Source organism: Electrona antarctica (assembly GCF_951216825.1).
Source record: "Electrona antarctica genome assembly, chromosome: 15".
NCBI lineage: Eukaryota > Metazoa > Chordata > Actinopteri > Myctophiformes > Myctophidae > Electrona > Electrona antarctica.
Genome location: NC_136796.1, coordinates 16379401 through 16401840, shown reverse-complemented (window position 1 = coordinate 16401840; position 22440 = coordinate 16379401). Strand labels below are relative to the sequence as shown.

The 22440-nt window shown below is 43.8% G+C and overlaps 1 protein-coding gene across 1 annotated transcript in view; it reads left to right on the top strand.

Annotated features, from left to right (window-relative positions):
* LOC306938860 (immunoglobulin superfamily DCC subclass member 3-like) overlaps positions 1 to 22440 on the top strand; it is a 46077-nt gene that overhangs the window by 12386 nt on the left and 11251 nt on the right. Inside the window, exons 2-6 of the mRNA XM_079523214.1 lie at positions 2513 to 2821; positions 6319 to 6463; positions 10760 to 10890; positions 11380 to 11517; positions 12389 to 12547. Of these exons, the coding sequence (XP_079379340.1) occupies positions 2513 to 2821; positions 6319 to 6463; positions 10760 to 10890; positions 11380 to 11517; positions 12389 to 12547 (882 nt within the window). The remainder of the gene's footprint in view (positions 1 to 2512; positions 2822 to 6318; positions 6464 to 10759; positions 10891 to 11379; positions 11518 to 12388; positions 12548 to 22440) is intronic.

The window sequence follows — 22440 nt, the reverse complement described above, 5'->3', positions numbered from 1 at the left end:
AAGCATCATCGCAAAGCTATTGTTGTGCGTTATTTGCAGCTGGTTCAATAGCAGGCTCTCCTCACTTGACCCCGGCGTGGAAACCCATGACCACCCATCCTCCCCCAGGTCCTGTATTGTTCTCACCAGTGGAGGACGAAATTCTTTAAATTAAAATGTCTTCTATATCCCAACAGAAAAACGTATGTTGCTATATGTTAGCGGTTCTGAATTGTTTTATTGGATACGTTGATGTTATGTAGATATGATATGTTGTTTGACCGCGGACCATGCTGTAGCAATGCCACGATATAGAGTAGACGCTGTGAAAGTGAAAGTCCTGTAACTTAAGAGTTAATTGGTATCGAAACATATACTTAAAGTATACTTAAAGATATTCTGCTGCTCATTATGCAGCAGAATATCTCATTTCACAATTCTTTATTCCTAAAGTGTTCGAAACGTGTCAAACTCTTTAGAAAAATAGCATATCTATAAGCTCGTAGATCTGCTATTTTTGAATGGACAAAGGTATAACATAGGGCTTAATTGGTTCCGGTATGTATTAATACATTAATAATCAAAATCTACAAAGTAACTTTTACCTGCAGTTTATAAATAATTATAGTGCAGTGAAAAGTACAATATTTGCCTATGGGATGTAATAAAGTAGTACAAAAATAAAATAAAAAGGACAGTAAAGTAAAAGTATCTCAAGATTTACAAATCAACAGTCATGTTTGACTTGTCACTGACTTATACGAGTACAAGCAGTGATGTGTTGTTGTGCAACATGCATGCAAGTAAGAGAATACATAATAATAATAAGGGTATAGTAATAATAATAATAATAATAAGGCAAGGGTAATAATAATAATAATACACATTATTGTCTCAGACAGGTACATTAGCTTACTTATACGCATCAGATCCAGAAGTGTGTGGGTGATTGTACTTGAGTACTTGACAGTACTTGAGTAAATGTACTTCCACCACTTCTCCCCCAAGTTTCCTGCATTGTTCTGCTGTTCCCTGGCTGGGTGGGTCTGCACCATTTGGCTGCTATTGAGACCAGGGCAAATTTTTTTTTGGGGGGGGGTCATGTGTGAAAGACTGTCAATCAAGTCTGATGGTTTTGTGTGTGGAGTGAAAATGGCCCCATAATGTTTCTCCATCCAGGTCTCCCCCTTTATCAGCCTTTATATCACTGGGTCTCAACGTGGGGTCCTGGGACCCCCCAGGGGGTCCTATAGACAGGCGGTCCCCATGCAACTCAATGATTGATATAGCAACCAAATTACCCTGTCTCTGAGAGTCTATTGACCCAAATGGACCGATACCGGTCTGTAACTCTGAGAGTGTACAAATGGAACCAAGTTGAAGGGTCTGTAACACTGAGAGTGTACAAATGGAACCAAGTGGAAGGGCCTGTAACTCTGAGAGTGTACAAATGGAACAAAGTGGACCCTTAAGAAGAGTCTGTAACTCTGAGAGTGTACAAATGAAACGAAGGGGAACCTTAAGGGTCTGTAACACTGAGAGTGTACAAATGGAACCAAATGAACCCTTTCGGGTCTCTAACTCTGAAGGTCCTTTCAAACGGGCAGTGATGAACGCAGACTGGATCAACACAGGTCTGCTCCAGATCTGCTCATGAGGGGCGTGAAAACGCAAGCGTAAAAAGAAAAGCTAAACAGAATCCAGGTCTGGTGAGTCGTGGGACAATTTCACGGGACCGCACACACGTAAATACGCTTGCGTTGTTGCCCCTCAACTTCTCTGCTCGTATACAGAAAAAAAACGCAGGTCTCATTGAAAATGAACTATAGGCGCGTTAAATCACTGCCCGTTTGAAAGGACCTTTAGTGTATACAAATTAAACAAAATGGACCCTTACGGGGTACTGTACTTAAGGATAATTTTGAAGTATTTGAAGTAAATTTCAAACTTTACTCTTCCTTCTGGATGAGCTGAAGGAATCGGTTCCAGGAGGTGGGCTGTGTGGACCCTGTTGGCAGGACTGTTAAAGGCACGGCTCAGGATAGAACATTCCTATTATAAAATGGTGGACAATGTCGAGGACTTATTCTGTGTAACGTAAAGTGGGCATTAAGGGGAGTATTGTGTACAGTGGGGGATCATGATGAACTGCTCTTCTCTTTCTGATCTGGTTTTGGAGGCTGGCGTGTTAATGTGACTTGTTTCCTTTTGCTCACATATAAGTTAGGCATGTAGTAGGGCCGCCCTAGTGTAGTGGTTAGAGCATATGCCTTTCATGCGGAAGGTTGTGGGTTCGAACCCTGAGGTCGCAACGGGTTCCTAACACCAGATTGAATGGGTTCAGATCTGAGCCAAGTCTCCTGAGGAGGCGCGTCTGAAGCCTGTCCTGGACGGGGTATGCGGACGTAAAAACAAATCCATAAGTTAGGCATGTAGTCGAGTTCATGTAATGGTCCGTACAACCCGGCAGTGCTTAATAAAGGACCCTTTAAACTCAAATCTCTCTTTTTCTCTCTCTTTCTCCTCCCGCCAGACGTATGTCGATCGTCCGAGCTGGCATTCCTGCTGGAGCCCAGCGACGTCATCGCCGTGAGGGACCGGCCCCTGATGCTGGACTGTCGGGTGGAGGGCGGCGAGGGTCCCATCATGGTGACGTGGCGGCGCAACGGCGTCCCGGTGCCCACCGGCCCGCGGGTGCGCGTGCTGGCCAACGGAACGCTGCACATCCAGAGCTTCCAGAAGCGGCGGGACGGCGGCGACCCCGGCGCCGGCGAGTATGACTGTGCCGCGCAGAACCGCTACGGCATGCTGGTCAGCCGCAAGGCCAAGGTCCAGGTGGCATGTGAGTCTCACACACACGTCTGTATGGGCCATACGGGCAAAGGCTGGTGACATCAGGGATCCACATACTGTATGGGCATAAAAGGGACACAGGCAGGCAGACAACAGGTGCATCGCCGGTCCAGCCAATATACCTATATTACTCTAGTAAAAGTATGGATATCACAATGTGTAAATACAAGTAAAATGCCTGTATTTGAAACTTTACTTGTAAAAGTAGGCCTACAAAAGTATTGGCATCAAAAGTAAAAGTTTTCATTATGAAGAATGTCCCATATCACAAGTTTTCACAAGTTTTAGGTTGAGATACTAATTTGACGAAATCAGGTACTGAAACTGGAACAAAAGTTGAAATTATCCAATGAGGAGATCTCTCTCATTGGATGGAATTTACAATCCACCTGAAAATGTATTCTGTGTTTAAGAGCTGAAGAGACAGGGGGTCCCCTGTTATTGCACAAACAAGCAAACAAGCAATGATTACTATGACAATATAGAGCTCAAAGTTTTTAACAATGACGTTTTTTTGCTTTAACCAAAATATCACTTACAACATCTTTAATTTAACTCAGAGAGTGTAACCAAATGTGTCCAATAGCACTTCACCCATTTTCAACCTATATCTTTATATACTTGGTCCTCTAATCTAATGCTCATTATAGTATGGCACCATTTCTGTCTACTCACCCTGTGTCTCATTGGTGGACAGTTCAGAAACATGCCTACTACATCATCGGTGGGGATTCCAAGCTAATAGAAACTACAGTCTTTCTCATCCAGTTCCTGGAAAGTTATCATGCTGAAATAGAAGCTGTATTGTTCTTGCATTAAAGTAAAATAATAATAATGATAATACCGTTTGAAAGGGTGGCATCTTACAATGAGCATTAGGCAAGGAGATGAGGTTGAAAATGGTCGAAGTGGTCCTGTATAAGTGTAAGATATACATTTTGCCAGCGATGGTTTAATGAAGAAGAGAAGAGGCCGCAGCAGAGCTGCAGTGAAAAGCCATGAAGTAGCCATGTGAGCATTGTGATTGAGTGCACTTTGAAGCGGTATAGGGATTACACAATAAGGTGCAGTCATCAAACTGATTTAAACCGGGGATAACTCTCTCCCCTGTGTCACTCCAGGACAGATCGAGCTGTACGGCCATTCCCCCCCAGGCCTAGACTTTATTTATAGTGACCTATACCGGCTTCATCCTACACAAAGTCATGAAAAAGAAAACGGCAAAGCGGGAGGCCTAAATAACTGCTTTTTTTGTGTTCTTCGTGTTGCTGTACAACCTTTTGGGTTTTATACACATAAAACCCTTGTGGACGTTGTATCATTCATATTTTTATGCCTTTATCTTATTTTTCCCATTTGTAGCTCCGAGAGTGGACAACTTTAACCATCCCTTTCCATTTGCACACTCTCAGGGCTAAATTACAAGTTCAATTACAAGTGATGTTTGGTTTGGTTTTTCCGGTTAAAACAAAACGCGTATAGTTAAATAAGTCGAGTGTTTGTTCAGTAACAGAAAATACATTTTGGGTTACAAAATGTCCTCCAATCAGTGAGAGAGAATAATAATAATAAAAAAAGAATAATAAAATAATTGTGGCATGAGTTCCATTGGTATCCCGACCTGAAAATGTATTTGTTTGTTAAAGAGCTGGAGAGACAGGTTGGGGAGGTAGTCATAAAAACGGCAAGCGGGAGGCTGAGGAATGGCTTTGTTGTTGTGCGAGGTCCAAGCTTCTCGGCAGCGGTTTCCCTCCCCTCCCTGTCAAAACAAGCCATATGGGGGTTATAAATGGCGCGTCACATGGCGAACACCTTCGCCCCATACCTGGCAACCCAAGACCCCCTCTGACATGCTCGTCTTGTGTCCCCTCCTCTGAAGCAGGGGTCTTCAAGGTTTTTAAGCACATGACCCCCTCAGCTGATAGAGATGAAGCAGGGACCCCACTACATATTGCTAGTTAATATGTTGAATTCATTAAAACAAAGTTAAAAAGTTCCTATCGCACTCAGATTTGGAGACCACCTGTAGTAAGCCTGAGGACCCCTTATTTAAGGAACAATTGTGCAAGAAGTAACCTTTTATATTTTAAAGGACCTCGGAAACAATGGTCGGACTACCGCTCGAACTGCGCTGCTCCCGTGCTTGCGGTTATGTTTTGGATAGGGTAGAGATAGGTTGTCGATGTCGGACTAATGACTGTCTAACCAATGACTGGTCTAAACTAAGTACTGCATTGCACATGTGGTGGGCTGGGGACAGAAATAAGATGCCAAACATTTTTATTTCCTCTATTTTTATTTTTGTAATGGAATGTGAAAGAAAACAGGCTTTTCCGTTACATAAAACAGCAGATCTTCAAGCTCACATAATTTGACGCGTTGACCGTTTATTAGACAGATAAAATACAGCAACAGCATAGTACCCGGTAAATTAAACGGATTCTAAAAAACACCTTCTAAATTCTGACCTAGGTTTTCTGAATGACTTAAAATATTTATTAAAAAAAATAAAAAAGGATGTTGCTATAGACAAACAAATCCATGGAACGGTGCCCTGTAGGCCAGGTGTAGGCAATCAATACTGAGGTGTCAAGCTGCTCATTATTGGTACACCTCAGCTATGGCTGCAACTGTGGATTCGTCTACTGTACAACTACAACTATACTAAAAGGGCTTCCCGGATTGAGAGTTATAATAATGTATACTGTTCCAGGTCTAAATAAAACAGCACGCACGCACGCACGCACGCACGCACGCACGCACGCACGCACGCACGCACGCACGCACGCACGCACGCACGCACGCACGCACGCACGCACGCACGCACGCACACACACACACACACACACACACACACACACACACACACACACACACACACACACACACACACACACACACACACACACACACACACACACACACACACAGCTCTATAAAAGCAGTGGTTTATGGTTAATCCAGTGAATATAAATAATGTCGGACCCTGGGTGGTGTTTGGTCAGTGTAGAGTCAGTGTTACCATGGTGATGCTCTCTCATTTGCACATGCCAACCCTCTGTGTGTGTGTGTGCGTGGGGGGGGGGGGGAGTGGGAGAGGGTGGTTATTGATTATGGCAATGACCAGGTTATTAAGAATACACACACACACACACACACACACACACACACACACACACACACACACACACACACACACACACACACACACACACACACATACAGAGAGAGACAGAGACAGACAGAGAGAGAGAGATAATGGACCACGGGACGGATATACGTATATTAACAAATGTGCGTTTGTGCATGTGTTACGGTGTGTGTGGGAATGTGCACGTGTACACACACACACACACACACACACACACACACACACACACACGATCGATGAGTTCTAATGTGATATGGAAATAAACAGAATACACATTATTATTTGTAATTAATGTCTCGTGTGTGTGCACGTGCTTGTGTTTTCTTTCCCCTCAGCTCTGCCTAAGTTTCACCGCCACCCAGAGTCCATGTGGGTGGACGAGGGGGGAGTGGCTCGCTTCCAGTGTCTGGTCAACGGGGTCCCCGAGGCCCACATCACCTGGGAGAGAGACCATGTGCCTCTGAGCAACACTGATAACAGGTAGAGAGATCTCTGAGCAACACTGATAACAGGTAGAGAGAGAGAGAGACCTCTGAGCAACACTGATAACAGGTAGAGAGATCTCTGAGCAACACTGATAACAGGTAGAGAGAGAGACCTCTGAGCAACACAGATAACAGGTAGAGAGACCTCTGAGCAACACTGATAACAGGTAGAGAGAGAGACCTCTGAGCAACACTGATAACAGGTAGAGAGAGAGAGACCTCTGGGCAACACTGATAACAGGTAGAGAGAGAGAGACCTCTGGGAAACACTGATAACAGGTAGAGAGACCTCTGGGCAACACTGATAACAGGTAGAGAGAGAGACCTCTGGGCAACACTGATAACAGGTAGAGAGAGAGAGACCTCTGGGAAACACTGATAACAGGTAGAGAGACCTCTGGGCAACACTGATAACAGGTAGAGAGAGAGACCTCTGAGCAACACTGATAACAGGTAGAGAGAGAGAGACCTCTGGAAAACACTGATAACAGGTAGAGAGAGAGAGACCTCTGGGCAACACTGATAACAGGTAGAGAGACCTCTGAGCAACACTGATAACAGGTAGAGAGAGAGAGACCTCTGGGAAACACTGATAACAGGTAGAGAGAGAGAGACCTCTGGGAAACACTGATAACAGGTAGAGGGACATCTGAGCAACACTGATAACAGGTAGAGAGAGAGAGACCTCTGGGAAACACTGATAACAGGTAGAGAGAGAGAGACCTCTGGGAAACACTGATAACAGGTAGAGAGACCTCTGGGAAACACTGATAACAGGTAGAGAGACCTCTGAGCAACACTGATAACAGGTAGAGAGACATCTGAGCAACACTGATAACAGGTAGAGAGAGAGAGACCTCTGGGCAACACTGATAACAGGTAGAGGGACCTCTGAGCAACACTGATAACAGGTAGAGAGAGAGAGACCTCTGGGAAACACTGATAACAGGTAGAGAGACCTCTGAGCAACACTGATAACAGGTAGAGAGACATCTGAGCAACACTGATAACAGGTAGAGAGAGAGAGACCTCTGGGCAACACTGATAACAGGTAGAGAGAGAGAGACCTCTGGGAAACACTGATAACAGGTAGAGAGACCTCTGAGCAACACTGATAACAGGTAGAGAGACATCTGAGCAACACTGATAACAGGTAGAGAGAGAGAGACCTCTGGGCAACACTGATAACAGGTAGAGGGACCTCTGAGCAACACTGATAACAGGTAGAGAGAGAGAGACCTCTGAGCAACACTGATAACAGGTAGAGAGAGAGAGACCTCTGGGAAACACTGATAACAGGTATAGAGAGACATCTGAGCAACACTGATAACAGGTAGAGAGACATATGAGCAACACTGATAACAGGTAGAGAGAGAGAGACCTCTGGGCAACACTGATAACAGGTAGAGGGACCTCTGAGCAACACTGATAACAGGTAGAGAGAGAGAGACCTCTGAGCAACACTGATAACAGGTAGAGAGAGAGAGACCTCTGGGCAACACTGATAACAGGTAGAGAGAGAGAGACCTCTGGGCAACACTGATAACAGGTAGAGAGACATCTGAGCAACACTGATAACAGGTAGAGAGAGAGAGACCTCTGGGCAACACTGATAACAGGTAGAGAGAGAGAGACCTCTGGGCAACACTGATAACAGGTAGAGAGACATCTGAGCAACACTGATAACAGGTAGAGAGAGAGAGACCTCTGGGAAACACTGATAACAGGTAGAGAGACATCTGAGCAACACTGATAACAGGTAGAGAGACCTCTGAGCAACACTGATAACAAGTAGAGAGAGAGAGACCTCTGGGAAACACTGATAACAGGTAGAGAGAGAGACCTCTGAGCAACACTGATAACAGGTAGAGAGACCTCTGAGCAACACTGATAACAAGTAGAGAGAGAGACCTCTGAGCAACACTGATAACAAGTAGAGAGAGAGACCTCTGAGCAACACTGATAACAGGTAGAGAGACCTCTGGGCAACACTGATAACAAGTAGAGAGAGAGACCTCTGAGCAACACTGATAACAAGTAGAGAGAGAGACCTCTGAGCAACACTGATAACAGGTAGAGAGAGAGACCTCTGAGCAACACTGATAACGGGTAGAGAGAGAGACCTCTGGGCAACACTGACAACAGGTAGAGAGAGAGACCTCTGAGCAACACTGATAACCGGTAGAGAGAGGCAGGAATGTGGCGTTTTGTGTGGACTCTGTCTGGAGCCAGCTAGCCTCTCACTGCAACACAAGCACATTAGCTCCCTTATACACAGCAGCTGTCCTTCATTTAATTGACACAATGTGCTGCAGGTGTGCCTGTGAACTGGCAGAGACAGACCTCATTGATCACTCCCCCTGCCACACAGATTCAATTCAATTCAATTAACAGGTAGAGAGAGAGAGACCTCTGGGCAACACTGATAACAGGTAGAGAGAGAGAGACCTCTGGGAAACACTGATAACAGGTAGAGAGACCTCTGAGCAACACTGATAACAGGTAGAGAGACATCTGAGCAACACTGATAACAGGTAGAGAGAGAGAGACCTCTGGGCAACACTGATAACAGGTAGAGGGACCTCTGAGCAACACTGATAACAGGTAGAGAGAGAGAGACCTCTGAGCAACACTGATAACAGGTAGAGAGAGAGAGACCTCTGGGAAACACTGATAACAGGTATAGAGAGACATCTGAGCAACACTGATAACAGGTAGAGAGACATATGAGCAACACTGATAACAGGTAGAGAGAGAGAGACCTCTGGGCAACACTGATAACAGGTAGAGGGACCTCTGAGCAACACTGATAACAGGTAGAGAGAGAGAGACCTCTGAGCAACACTGATAACAGGTAGAGAGAGAGAGACCTCTGGGCAACACTGATAACAGGTAGAGAGAGAGAGACCTCTGGGCAACACTGATAACAGGTAGAGAGACATCTGAGCAACACTGATAACAGGTAGAGAGAGAGAGACCTCTGGGCAACACTGATAACAGGTAGAGAGAGAGAGACCTCTGGGCAACACTGATAACAGGTAGAGAGACATCTGAGCAACACTGATAACAGGTAGAGAGAGAGAGACCTCTGGGAAACACTGATAACAGGTAGAGAGACATCTGAGCAACACTGATAACAGGTAGAGAGACCTCTGAGCAACACTGATAACAAGTAGAGAGAGAGAGACCTCTGGGAAACACTGATAACAGGTAGAGAGAGAGACCTCTGAGCAACACTGATAACAGGTAGAGAGACCTCTGGGCAACACTGATAACAAGTAGAGAGAGAGACCTCTGAGTAAACACTGATAACAAGTAGAGAGAGAGACCTCTGAGCAACACTGATAACAGGTAGAGAGACCTCTGGGCAACACTGATAACAAGTAGAGAGAGAGACCTCTGAGCAACACTGATAACAAGTAGAGAGAGAGACCTCTGAGCAACACTGATAACAGGTAGAGAGAGAGACCTCTGAGCAACACTGATAACGGGTAGAGAGAGAGACCTCTGGGCAACACTGACAACAGGTAGAGAGAGAGACCTCTGAGCAACACTGATAACCGGTAGAGAGAGGCAGGAATGTGGCGTTTTGTGTGGACTCTGTCTGGAGCCAGCTAGCCTCTCACTGCAACACAAGCACATTAGCTCCCTTATACACAGCAGCTGTCCTTCATTTAATTGACACAATGTGCTGCAGGTGTGCCTGTGAACTGGCAGAGACAGACCTCATTGATCACTCCCCCTGCCACACAGATTCAATTCAATTCAAATGGCTTTATTGGCATGAGAAAACATACGTTTACATTGGCAAAGCAAAAAGTGGAACAATACAATACAAATACAATACAATCAAAACAACATGTATGTACATTTGAAAGTCAGAATCTCCAATGAATCCATACCTATGTACCAAGATCACTCGATGCAGGAATACACACTATGATTAGTCTTTGTACTTTTCATCACGTTGTGGCACGTTTGACACACTGTGAGCTTGTAAATCTGCTATTTCTGATGAATATTCCCCCCAGAATAGGGATGATGGGGTTCAAGTGGTTAAATATCAAGTATGAAGATGTTTAATTTGTCTGTCGTAATGGAAACTAATATTCTCCAAGTTATCCTTGTGACTCTCCATACTGTGTATCTTAGGGGCAAAGATTTACATATTTGTGTGCCATAATATGCCGTAAATGTAAGGTTCTATTAGAGTAAGTTATTTACAGGGGTGACCTGAGACAAAACAGGTTTGAGAAGACGCTCAGTATAACCGTGTCCATTATGTTGTCAGGTTCACTCTGCTGCCGATGGGGATCCTCCAGGTGACGGGCGTGAAGCGAGGGGACGCCGGCGTTTACCGCTGCACCGCCGCCAACATCGCCAACACACGCTACAGCCACGAAGCTACGCTCAACGTCACGGGTAAAAAAAAACCCTCCTCCAACTCCACCTATAGGGTTATTGTGGGAAAACACGTTTTTTGTGGGAAAAAGAATAGCGGCTATGCGCATGCTTAAAGTGAGTGGCAAATCGAGTGGCAAAGTGAGTGGCAAAGTGATATAACGTATGTTTAACGTCGTTTAATGCAATAGGACTTTTCTGTTTGGATGTATGGGCTGTCAAGGCCAGAAAGTTGTTTTTTTTGCCACTCAGTAGGCGTTCCCACATAACTTCCAGGTGTGATGATGATGATGCCCCTCGCATACTTAACCACTCGAACACCAAATAACTACAGTAGAGCGAAAAATAATATCCATTTTCACCAGAGGAAATGCGTCCATAGACGCATACAAAACAGAAAAAGTAAAACAATTGCGGCACTCCATCTTAAACCCTAGCATTCCAGAGACTTAACAGGCTGTACTTCTCCCTGCTGTGCCCATCCATCCATCCATCCATCCATCCATCCAGGCGGAGCTCCCAAGACGTACAGGGAGCCGGTCATCCTGTCCGGACCCCAGAACATCACCATCACTGTCCACCAGACCGCCATCTTGGAGTGCATCGCCACAGGCAACCCCCGACCCATCGTCTCCTGGAGCAGGCTGGGTAGGATGTTTTTTTGTTGTTTGTTTGTTTGTTTGGTTACAAACTACATCTCATTAAGACCTGAGGCCGATTCTAAAATCAGTAGATCTCAAACTTTATCGTGTCAAGGACCCCCAAAATGATATGTATTTGTCGTCGTCGTCCCCTCCTCCCTGAAAATGTTTGCTATTTTTGAGAGCCACTGTTCTAAATAAGAGTTTTCAGAAAAAATGTATGTTGCTATAACTGTACCTAAAATCTAAAATGATTTTGAATGGGTTAAAAACGTGGCAGACTAGTAAGCAACACAGTCGCACCAATTAAAACACATTAATAATGACCGTGTGTTAGATTTAATCCTAGTGTGTCCAGAGCCGAGGGCATGCCAATGTGCAAGTGAAGCGTGCAGTATTGACACACATAAAATCCAACACACATTATTCATTTGATTAGCTGCAGCTCTGTTGCTTACATGACTGTGTACCACGAGGTCAGTGTTAAGGCCTATTCATAGTCCAGTTTTCGGTGAAGAGGTGACCACCGAAAACTACAACGATGCGGTGGTCACCGCTCACACAACACAAATCTCTCAGTTTTTACTAACCAAAACGGTGGTCACCTCTTCACCGAAAACTGGACTATATGAATAGGGCCTTTATGCAGCCATGATTTTTTTTACCAGCTTTAGCAAGCTGGTTAGACAACGATCATGAAATGTAGACGACCATTTCACAACTATTCACCACCTAGTTGATGCCATGTTGCCTCAGAATTCTTTAGGGTCACTCATTTGAGCATAACAGTGGAGCACAGCTAAACAGTGGCCTACCGTCAGTAGCAGACCCGCTGATTTAATGGGTAACAGACAGTAACACATTTGACACTATTGCAGACGGGCGCTCCATCGGTGTGGAGGGCATCCAGGTGTTGGGGACAGGGAACCTGATGATCTCCGACGTGAGCCTGCAGCACTCCGGCGTGTACGTGTGCGCCGCCAACCGTCCCGGCACCAGGATGAGACGCACAGCGCTGGGACGCCTGGTGGTCCAATGTGAGTCCCACACGCACGCACACACACACACACACACACACACACACACACACACACACACACACACACACACACACACACACACACACACACACACACACACACACACATTTCTCTGTGCAAAGGCTTGGGCTATACATCCGTTGGCTTTCCATTGAAAGTGCCAATGGCAGGCTATCTTTGTGACTTTGGAATGTCTCGTCTGTCTTCCACCTTTCCTTTTGGCTTTTCCCTCCATCTCACCCTGTCCTCTGCCTCTTCTCTCACATCGACTAACTACATGTCCTCTTTGCACTACATCCATAAATCTCCTCTTTGGTCTTCCTCTATAGGCCTCCTGCCTGGCAGTTCCAACCTCAACGTCCATCTACTCACTATCCCTTCCTCTGTACATGTCCAAACCATCTCACTGTCCCTCCTCTGTACATGTCCAAACCATCTCACTATCCCTTCCTCTGTACATGTCCAAACCATCTCACTGTCCCTCCTCTGTACATGTCCAAACCATCTCACTATCACTTCCTCTGTACATGTCCAAACCATCTCACTGTCCCTCCTCTGTACATGTCCAAACCATCTCACTGTCCCTCCTCTGTACATGTCCAAACCATCTCACTATCCCTTCCTCTGTACATGTCCAAACCATCTCACTATCACTTCCTCTGTCCAAACCATTTCACTATCCCTTCCTCTGTACATGTCCAAACCATCTCACTATACTCTGTACATGTCCAAACCATCTCACTGTCCCTCCACTGTGCATGTCCAAACCATCTCACTGTCCCTCCTCTGTACATGTCCAAACCATCTCACTGTCCCTCCTCAATACATGTCCAAACCATCTCACTATCCCTCGTCTGTACATGTCCAAACCATCTCAGTTTTGGCATCTCTGGCTTTAGGAAAGTCTAGTCTGTACTCACAAGAAATAAACACTGTACATGATACATTGTACTAGAGGCTTAGTGGGCGTGCGCCCACAACCAATGCTAGGTAAGGGTTAACATCAATGTTTGATACGATAAATCCATAAGCACACTTTACGAGTATAGGCACTATGGGTCAATATAGTAACACTTGTGCTCACACTCAAAGAATGCATATCATTATCTTTCCTAAAAGAGCTGAGTAGACAGGTTTGGGAAGATGTCAATATAGGCCTACAGCGTTCCTTACATTATTGTTGCTGTTGGGCAGAAACCTCTCATCTTCATATTCTAACTTTATATGTTGTCTTTCTCTCCCCCCGCCCTACTTGATCATACCACAGCGTCACACAAAAGCATCAAAAGTAGCAAGCTCGAAACGTGGCACGAAACGGCGTGTTTTGAGCCTTTCGCTGTTTTTGTGTGACGCTGTAATAGACGCTGTAAATCGGCTACTTTTTGTTGTTTTTAATTTGAATCCTGATGTGAAAAGTAACAATTTTGGACATGTGAGGTTTCCACCCGACAGAGACGATAATATATGTTGTAAGACATGTTTTATTAATTTATTACTTTTTAGCCAGTCTTTGATCAGACCAGCTATAACAACAGCTATAGGGCTAGACAATTTTGGAAATGATGGATGGATAGATGGATGGATGGATGGATGGATATGGAGATACATGATTTCTGCCTGCCGTGTGTGTGTGTGTGTGTGTGTGTGTGTGTGTGTGTGTGTGTGTGTGTGTGTGTGTGTGTGTGTGTGTGTGTGTGTGTGTGTGTGTGTGTGTGTGTGTGTGTGCGTGTGTGTGCGCGCGCGCGCGCGTGCACGCACGTGTGTGTATACAACACAGTACTAGACAACATTGTAGCAGATTGGAATTGGTCTTGACCGGTGATGGCTATAAGTGGGGGAAGGACAAACAAGGAGGGGGCGGGGCCTTGATGTAGTCGATATCCAGGCTCCGCCCCTCATGCTTACCTTTGACCTGACGACACCCACCACCCCTTTTTTATAATTAACCATTGATGCTAGTGTCTACCTCTGTGGTGTGTGTGTGTGTGTGTGTGTGTGTGTGTGTGTGTGTGTGTGTGTGTGTGTGTGTGTGTGTGTGTGTGTGTGTGTGTGTGTGTGTGTGTGTGTGTGTGTGTGTGTGTGTGTGTGTGTGTGTGTGTGTGTGTGTGTGTGTGCGTGCGTGCGCTCCCTGTGACACGGACCCATCCATCAGCCAGCAGCGTGTCCATACACTCGGTCCGGCTCATATTTCAGACTGTCATTATGTGCCTCCGTTTTAATTGGTCGTCGGCAGGGTCCAGCTCATTAACCATGGATGGTGGCCCTCGAGGTTCATATGTCACCCCTCATCGGCGTGAATGGGACGAGGCACGTCTCCACCTCAGCCATACTGTACATAAACAAACACGTGCATGATTCTAACGTTCGCTCTGAAAGAATATTCAAAGATTTGCAACACATTTTCACGATTTTTGAAAAACAGCAGATCTACAGGCTCATAGCGCGGCACTCGGTGCCGCGCTATGAGCCTGTAGATCTGCTATTTTCCAATAGCTAAAGTATACGTATATAACTTAAAACACCAAAAGGGTTTCCCGTCCAGAATGGGTTAAATAAACATGATTCCATTGTTACAGTAGTGGAACAGGTACGCAAACGTTTAACTTTACGTAAAAGCGTCAATACGGCAATGTGGAAATACATGTAAAAGTAAATTTACTTAAGTAAAAAGTACAATTTTTTTGCCATCAAAATATACTTAATGTACCAAAAGTAAAAGTATACTCATTATGCAGAATATCCCGTTTCACAAGTTATCATAATGTCTTAAATTTAAAACGGCTGATCTAAAAGCACACAACACGTCGGATTACGGCGCGTTGTGAGCTTGTAGATCGTTTTTATTTTCAAATAGAAATAGTTGAAATAGGGTTGAAGTGGTTAAAGTATGCTTTGTAATAATACATCTACAAAGTTAACTAGTAACTTAACTCATCACACTTTTGGTCCTTTTGGTTTCATCTAATGTGTACACGCTCAGACTTATGAATGTCCTAGAAATGTAAAATGTTTGAGCACCACTGATATAGGTTGGTTAATTGGTTAGGGTCATCATACAGGGTGAACAAGCTCTTTGTTCCTCTCCGTTGCAGACAAAAAGAGAGGAGTAGTGGATCAATAACTGAATGAATATTATTAATGGTGTGTGTCCCCCTCCTCTAATCAATCTGATAGCATTGACTGATCCTCTCCTCACTGCATGGATGGAAGGACAGCGCTGTCACAATGACAACATTCAAGTTGACCATCGATTGTCTTTTTTTGCATCAAACATTGGGCTATAATATGAACACACATGTCATTTCTGTATGGCCTTTTAGGCTGCGTAATCAAGAGATATGACACGTAAAAACTTAAATATAGAAATACATATTTAAACATTTGATACTTTCAAAAGAATGTAAAAAATAACGGATGGATGGATGGATGGATGGATGGATGGATGGATGGATAATGGAATGAAACACTTGGGTGTTTGGGATAAATATAGCCAACATGTTCACATGTGATTGCTGTGTCCTGCACATTTGAGTGTATGCATCAGTGCATGCGTGCACGTGTGTGTGTGTGTGTGTGTGTGTGTGTGTGTGTGTGTGTGTGTGTGTGTGTGTGTGTGTGTGTGTGTGTGTGTGTGTGTGTGTGTGTGTGTGTGTGTGTGTGTGTGTGTGTGTGTGTGTGTGTGAGTGTGTGTGTGTGTAATGTTGTTGACATAAACAACAGTGGTTAAATAAGTGTTAAATGATTAAATCGCTCTTTGTTGTGATAGTAATCATTGCTAGACTATAGAGTGTTTGAAGACAGCATGCAACAAGGTTGTGTCATGAAACCATGTGACTCCCATTGGAAATGCATTGAGGCGGCCATGACACACAGAAGACACAGGACACAAGTGTCTTAGGTGTGAGTGAGGCCTAAAGATTTGGAGAGACATGGAGAACCTTGAAATGAAATGAAATGAAATGAAATGAAATGATTACTATATTTACCCAGGGTATCTGGGCTAAGCTCAAGAACTTGTTTCCAGCCAGGCCCTGCTCATAGAACATTTCATCGTAGTGGTTCAATGCCTTGTTCCAGGGCACTACAGCGGTGGTAATTTTAACGTGTCGGACCGCTGATTCGAACTGGCGACCTTCCGGTATCAAGACCGCTCCGCAATGTTATTGAACAAACACTCTATCAATGATTACTATCACAATAGGCCTATAGTACTATAGAGCTATTTTACATGGTTACTGAACAACCACTACCAATATTACAGAGCTTTAACTTTATAACAAAAGTATGTGATGTCTTAAACGTTCTTGTATCATTCTCAACCAAATGAAGCATTGCAGTAGGCTAGAGCAGACAGGCTCGGTAAGCAATGGCATAAGCCAGTGTATTGTTATAGTATTGATTTGTTGACACTTGACAGTATATATGTCACGTTCAAAGTGGACACCACGCCAGGCTGTGGGCTACAACCAGTGGGTTCTCACATGGGGGGATGTGTACCCCTAGGGGTACAAGGAGGTACTGCACATGGAGTATGTGAGAGAAAGTTTATATCTTTTATTAAAAGAAACATTTTCATTTTCTATCCGACCACAACTATTATTGAATAGAAAGCAGTGCTTATTTGCCATTCATTGCTTTGATTTGTGTGTTTTTTTTTGTTGAATAAAATAGTTTCGATTTTATCTAAATCAAAACTAGACTTTTACTGTAAAGTTAGAGCCAAATGCAGTTAGGGGGCACTAATTGCAAGTCTTTCACTCCATTGCTTGTTTGTATTGCTATTACTATTCATTCATAGCATCTTTCTTTTCTTTTTTTCCCACAGTGTTTAATGCAAAACATTGTAGTCAGGCAAAGGGGGCACTTGGGTAGTAAGGGTATGGGAGCCTAAATAGTAAGAGACATCAATTAAAAGGCTTGTTTGTGAGTTTATGTGTGAACTTGTAATCTGTCCATGAACAAAGAACTACTGGGCAGATTTTTCTCAAAGTGGGGTCCCTGAGGGGGTTTCCAGGGATGTCCACAACGAAATGATCGAGTGTAGCCTACAAATGCAATGGAACAAATCTGTAACTCTGAGTGTAGAAATGGAACCAAATGGAACCTGGCAAATCTGTAACTCTAAAGTGTACAAATGGAACCAAATGTACCCTAGCTTACAGGTATTTTAACTATGAGTGTGTACAACAGTACAAATGGAACCATATGGACCCATGATGGGTCTGTAATTCTGAGTGTGTACAAATGGAACATGTCTGTCTGTCTGTCTGTCTGTCTGTCTGTCTGTCTGTCTGTCTGTCTGTCTGTCTGTCTGTCTCTTGGTCCATGTTCATGGTCATTGCAGCTTGAAGGGACAAAAGAGGACAAGGGCAGTGTGTGTGTGTGTGTGTGTGTGTGTGTGTGTGTGTGTGTGTGTGTGTGTGTGTGTGTGTGTGTGTGTGTGTGTCTTTAAAGGGGGGAGGAGTGAGGGTCAAAGGATGACCCATGACCTCTCACCCCTGACCTCCACCTTCAGGACCTGCAGGAGAGTAGATGGACCAATAGGAGGGGGGAGGGGGAGGAGCTCTGTGTGATTGATGGGCTCCCGGAGGAAGGAAGCGAACAGTGCGTGACCCCTCCCCCCAGGAGGAGGGGCATGGCCTCCGCACAGCTGGTGGTCAGCGGTGTGAGTGTGTGTGTGTGTGTGTGTGAATACTGAAAGAGATCTTATGAATATCAGCTCACATGCCTCATATGGACTCGTTATCATATATGAATTAAACTATTTGGGGCAGAACAATCTTTTTTTTTTTTTAATGTTTTTTTTGTGGCTTTCGCCTTTTATTTTTATATATTTTATGGAGGGACAGACAGTAGGCTGACAGGAAATGGGGAGAGAGATGGGGGGGAAGACATGCAGTAAAGGCCGTCGGGATCGGGAGTCGAACCCGCGGCACACTGCCAGACTGGATTACCAGCCAAGGTGCCTGGACCACTGAGCCATGGCCCAGGCCAGGCAGAACAATCTTTTGAAAATAGCCGATCTATAAGCTCACAATAGACATTATTTTAGTTTGACACAAATAGTCAACATAAAACAAAATTGGTCTTAATTGGTTAATGTGTATTTATTTTTTGTAACATTAATCTGCAAACAAACTTGTAAGTAACGTTTTCATAAAATTGTAGTGGAGTAAAAAGAAAAAGTACAATATTTTACTCTGGGATGTAGTAGAACCGCATACATACAGTAATTAGAGGAACAATGGTGAGTAATGTAAATGTATCTCAAAATGGTACTTGAGTACAATACGTGAATTAATACACTTGGTTACTTTCCATCACGGATAGTAAACATATACTAACATAGAAATATCAAATTGAGGCGATTGAAGGTGCTCTGTGCAAGCTGCCTATACTCCTGTCATATATCTTTACAGTATGTAACAAGTCACATGATAACATGAGACATATATCGTTGCTGTCGGGGCAAAAACCTTGTGTTTCCCTATATTTCAACTTTCTATTTCTATGTTTTCCGTAAATTGCGTCGCACAGAAGTATAGCGACAATGGCCGATCTACAAGCTCGCAGATCTGCTATTTTCAATATTTTAAAAAGTTAAAAAAATATAAATATATATATAATGAACACTTCTGGACATACAAGGTTTCCACCCAACAACAACGACATACTTTTGTTTTTGGTCTATTTGAACGCCAAGGCAGATGGCACAGCTAGAGACAGGACCCACCGGCCTATATACAAAACAAAGCCCAGTGATCTAATGAACGAATGACCTCTGGTGAAATTCAAGGTCAAGCCTCGTTTGGCTATAGCAGAGAGAATAGCTGATCAATACGTGGTATGGATCGGCGGACAAATGGACGAGCGGGGGTGCTTGACAGCTTAAATCTTAACGCCGTGAGGACAGATGAAGGGGTGGACGGACAATCTCACGCAAGCACGCACACACACACACACACACACACACACACACACACACACACACACACACACACACACACACACACACAGGGCGTGATTTAATTATCCATCTGGCTGTCTCCCAGTGTGTCAGTGACAGATAAAGGAACCTTGAACTTGCGTTGTTCTGGATCGAGCCGCACGGTTGACTTTTGCTGTCAAGTTACATTTGGTTTCATTTTACGCTCTCAGGGGTTAAATTATTGTTAAACATCTGCATTACTTCATTTACAAGAAGTCTACACAATTAGAGAATGTAGAAGAATTGTTATTTGGCTCAACGACAAAAAAATATTCTTTAGTTTTGGGTCTGAGAGGCTTGATGTCATCAAATGACGAATAAATAATGGGCCTTGAAATAAAAAGGGTTGAAAACCACTGGTCTAAACAACATGCTATCTAAATAACATACTGTAGGCCTATACAGTACATTATAAACTATATGATAGCAGGTAACAGTGAACCTATAGCATCTGTCTAAAGTCTTAAACGATATGCTATCTAAATAACATTCTGTATTTGAAACTATAGCATACCAGGTAAACAATGAATCTTTCTAAAACAACATGGTAGACTATCTAAATAACATTTGTTGCACATTTGTGCTCAAAAGTATCCAACATCTATAGTAAACAGTAATTTAGTAAGCTAGCATCTATCTAGCAGTTGGAAAAGCCATGCATAATGCGGTTACATGCTAGTTTGAAAAGTGCAGAATGAAATAAAGGACCCCTAACAATAATAATAATAATAATAATAATAATAACTAGTCATTTTGATTAAAAAAAACCCCAAACAAACAGATATTTCCTCCAAATCAGCATGTAGTCAGTATGGTCAAGTCCAAGTGAATCACAGATGATTTATGACCCTCTCCCCCCCCCCCCCCCCCCCCCCCCCTCTATCAGCACTGCTGTTCAGCCAGGCTGTGACTCTGAATGACCTCTGACCCGCTGTGTTCTGCCTTAACCACTTAAAGCAGTGGTCTTCAACCCTTTTCATATCAAGGTCCATTATGCATTCGCCATTTGAGCCACGGAGGACCACCATTTGATGACATTTAGCCTCGCCTCGCAGGCTCTCAAAACTTAGAATGTGTTGTTCTACGTTGTTGTTTGATTTGGTCCACAATTCCATGCTGCATATATTTGAGTACAAAACTACCATATTGGTACCATTTAACTAAAAGAGATAAATAACACAGGTAGGCTAGTAGCCTGATACTGTATAGGCTAAACATTGATAAAAAAATAGCAATTCTTCTACATTCTCTAATTGTGTAGACTTCTTGTAAATGAAGAAATGCAGATGTTTAACAATATTTTCACTCTTGAGAGCGTAAAATTAAACCAAATGGACCCTCTTTACATTCTCAAGATTTAAAGATCTAATGAGGGTCCATTTGGTTACCAACTCATTTGGTTACCAACTCTCCATATGGGGACCACCTGGAACCCCCTCAAGGTCCACTGGTGGTCCCCAGACCACTGGTTGAAAACCACCATCCTTCCTTATTCTGGTGGGAACATTTTGCCCCAAAATAAATGGCATATCTACAGGCTCACTTAGCACCCTCTAGTGGACAGACAGCATTACTGTAAACACACAGACAGACCAGTGTGTCGTCAATAGCTTCGCATGGCTTTGTGGTCTCTAATCCAGCTATCAAGGCCATCACAGAGTGAGCACTGGACGTTTTCTTGTTCCACTTTATCAAACTACCATAAATGTCTTTTTAAGCGGTAAGGTAAAACCTATTTCACGTTTGACGCTATGTGGTCGTATGAATAAGGTCCTTCACAGTTCACAACATGCCTCAAAACTTAGAAAAGGGAAAAGGGTAGAAAAAAGAAAGAACAACAAAAACTGGTCACTCAGTAGGGCTATCACGATTACAAACTATTTAATTTAAAGCACAGGGCAGATGATCTACGAGCTCACATCGCTTCACAAAGTGATGCTCCGTAAGCTTGTCAGCTATTAAAATATTCCTGATTATACAAGCCGGTATTCAGAACAATATTTGTATTATTATTATTTTTTTAAGTCAACGGTACGAGGCAGTGAAAACAGTAAAGCTCATGCAGGAAGAGATGGGTGGGATGGATCTATAGCCTATACGGGAGGCTTTAGAGGACTCAGGGCTCCACTCGTATATGAGAGCACAGCAGTTTGGGGAATATCGAAAGAAATCCATGAACACATTGATTTATGTCTCCCTATTGAAACAGGCCTTCTCATTGACACTTTCACCCCTCTGGCTTAACCCCCAACCCAACCCCCTCTCCTCTCCTCTCCTCTCCTCTCCTCTATATATATATATATATATATATATATAATTTGTTATTATTATTAATGTGTTGTTTCTCTTCTCTTCTTCATTCTACTTCTCTCCTCTCCTATTTTCTTCTCTGTTATATTTCATTTTGTATTCATTTGTTTCTCCTCTTCTCTTCTCTTCTCTTCTCTTCTCTTCTCTTCTCTTCTCTTCTCTTCTCTTCTCTTCTCTTCTCTTCTCTTCTCCATTCTACTCTCCAAAAGTAGCAGACCTACAAGCTCACAACGTGTCGTGTGCATGACATATTGTGAGCTTGTATGTCTGCTATTTCTGGCGCTTGACACCCTTGCGCTACCAATATGGGGGCTTAACACAACCTCTCCTGGGCAAGGTGGGGAGGGGGGGGGGGGTGATGGGTGAAGGGTCGACTTCAGGGTCAAATAGATCAATGAGATGCATGGGGGTTGGGGATAGGGATTACGGCAGTGCTACGTATATATATACGGCATATATATATGCATGTCCATTGTGTGAATTCTAAGCGCTGTGTCACGCGGAACGGTCGACCCTGCCGATCTGCCCCCCCGCAATGGACGAACGGACGGCTGGCTGCCGTGTGTGTGTGTGTGTGTGTGTGTGTGTGTGT